The 1,997-nt window shown below is 42.4% G+C and overlaps 1 protein-coding gene across 1 annotated transcript; it reads right to left on the reverse strand.

Moving 5' to 3' along the window:
• Window positions 1-1,183: 1,183 nt before the first annotated feature.
• LOC108779355 (uncharacterized) lies at window positions 1,184-1,978 on the reverse strand. Its single transcript, XM_018546754.1, has 2 exons — window positions 1,687-1,978; window positions 1,184-1,590 (listed from the first exon to the last, which is right to left on the reverse strand). The coding sequence occupies exons 1-2, from the start codon at window positions 1,976-1,978 to the stop codon at window positions 1,184-1,186; spliced, it is 699 nt and encodes a 232-aa protein (XP_018402256.1).
• Window positions 1,979-1,997: the final 19 nt, after the last annotated feature.

Raw genomic sequence — 1,997 nt, forward strand, 5'->3', positions numbered from 1 at the left:
CTTTTTTTCTTTCTTTCTTTCTCTCTTCCTTCCTTTCTCTCTTCCTTCCTTTCCTCCTCCCATTCTTCTATACCTCGACGAGCTATCCGATAAGCCGTTCTATGCATTAAACGGCATATTTTATACAACTCAAATAAAATAAGTACAAATTAAATACTATCCTATAAGAAAAATAGATATGTGTACAACAATTCAAACATGTAAGAAAGTAATGAACTAAAAGAATATAATAATCTTCTCACGGCTACACTGTAATGACACAAGTGATGTCATAGTCACTTTATCGTGGCGGTACTTTTGATTTAAATTGTTTTATATACAAAATAATGCATGCAGGTAACTCCAGAGCCTCCTCGCCATAGCTAAGAATGCTTCTCAGCGTCAGTATTCGTTTGTCTCGCATACGGTTCTGAAGACTTACGTTTCGACTTCGATCGGGTCATTCTCAATTGGGTATTTTTGTAAAGTGTTACCAACTCCGATTCTGCTTAGTATTTTCTTTATATTGTTATTTGTCTCGTGAATCTGAGCGACCTCTGTTCATTCGTTCTAACGCGCGTGCGGCGTGACAACGTTATAAACACGATCACTTGGTGTCAGCTTAAACCATTTTCGCAAGTGTGCGTGCAAAAAAAAAATGAGAAATCTGGAACCGCTTAAAAAACCTAAATTTGAAAACGAGGAAAAGGAGGCTGCGGGGGTGGAAGTTGAGGAGATTGAGATGGAGGAGGTAGAGGTCACTGAAGAGGAGAATATTCCCTCTCCTACACCGCCTCCTGTACAGGACGAGGAAGAGGAAGAGGAGGATGAGGAGGAAGAGGAGGATCCTGCCCCCGTCCCAATAGACCTAAACGAGGTGGATCCGGAAGACCTTGTACCATTTGTGATGCACCTCATGTAGGTAGATGATGTGGAGGAGTTATGCCTCCTCCTCATCTACCTGCTGGACGAGGAGGTCGAATAGATACATCGACCGGGGAGAGGGGGGGGGTGGGGTGAGTGTCACCGCTGCCACCGCTGTCGCTGCCACGCTACTTCATATAATGTAAGTAAAAACAATATTTATCATTTTCATTTTTCGTTCACCGTCCCACTTAGTTACGCGCTACCCTCCACCCGCGCCACCATCTGCCGCCGCGACACTAACGCCGCCTGATGGCAACTGATAACCTGTATCCGTGAGTTAGTGACTTGTTCGATCGATCTCTTCATTGCTCTTGGTCATATGGCCTAACGTCAAATACTCTCGGAGGCACGCGCTGTATTGTTCCTTCAGTTCTGGGTTGGAGTCTAAACGTTTGTATACGGCATGCAAACGTTTGACAGCTGCTTCTCGAGATTCTTCTAATTGAGTAGGGTCTTCTTGAAACAAAAGTTTGACAATAAATTTCCCTGTAGAATCTCTCTGATAAGTATCCTCGAACTCTTTCTCGCATTGTATTTCCTCTGGTGTGAAATAAGTTGTCGGAACACATTCCTCCAACTCCCAAAAACGTTTCAACTGTTGCTCTATTTTGGGCTCCTGAACAGTTGCCTTAAGTACGATTCTACTTGATTCTTCCTTGCTGTGTGATATCGGTGCATTACCTCCTATAATTCATCTTAGTTTCGTCTTCTGTAAGATTGGTAAATTTCGTCCCAATTTTATTTGACCTATACAGAGTAGATCCCAAAAGATCCTACTACCTAATAAGATATCCACCTCTCTTGGTTTATCGAAGAATGTATCTGCTACTTGAACGTTTTCGGGTATCTTCAATGCATCCTTATCTATCTTTATCGATGGCATAGGCTCGGTTATGCAATTCATAATTATAAAAGATAACTCAACCTTAAACTCATTAACTGTTGAATGTATAAAGGCTCGTGTCGATCCTAATGTACTGGCCTGGCTACACCCAATCCCGGATAAAACGGTATTGCCCTTCTGCTTTGCTAAATGAAGCCTTTGACTTAGGCTTTCAGAGATTATGTTCATTTGAGATCCTGCGTCTAGG

The sequence above is a fragment of the Cyphomyrmex costatus genome, unplaced genomic scaffold, assembly GCF_001594065.2.
Source record: "Cyphomyrmex costatus isolate MS0001 unplaced genomic scaffold, Ccosl1.0 scaffold584, whole genome shotgun sequence".
Taxonomy (NCBI): Eukaryota; Metazoa; Arthropoda; class Insecta; order Hymenoptera; family Formicidae; genus Cyphomyrmex; species Cyphomyrmex costatus.

Coding starts and splice junctions, on each gene's coding strand:
- LOC108779355 (XM_018546754.1), bottom strand. CDS start 1,978: ATGAACATAATCTCTGAAAGCCTAAGTCAAAGGCTTCATTTAGCAAAG. Junction 1,591..1,686: donor AGAGGTGGATATCTTATTAG/GTAGTAGGATCT, acceptor GATGAATTATAG/GAGGTAATGCACCGATATCA.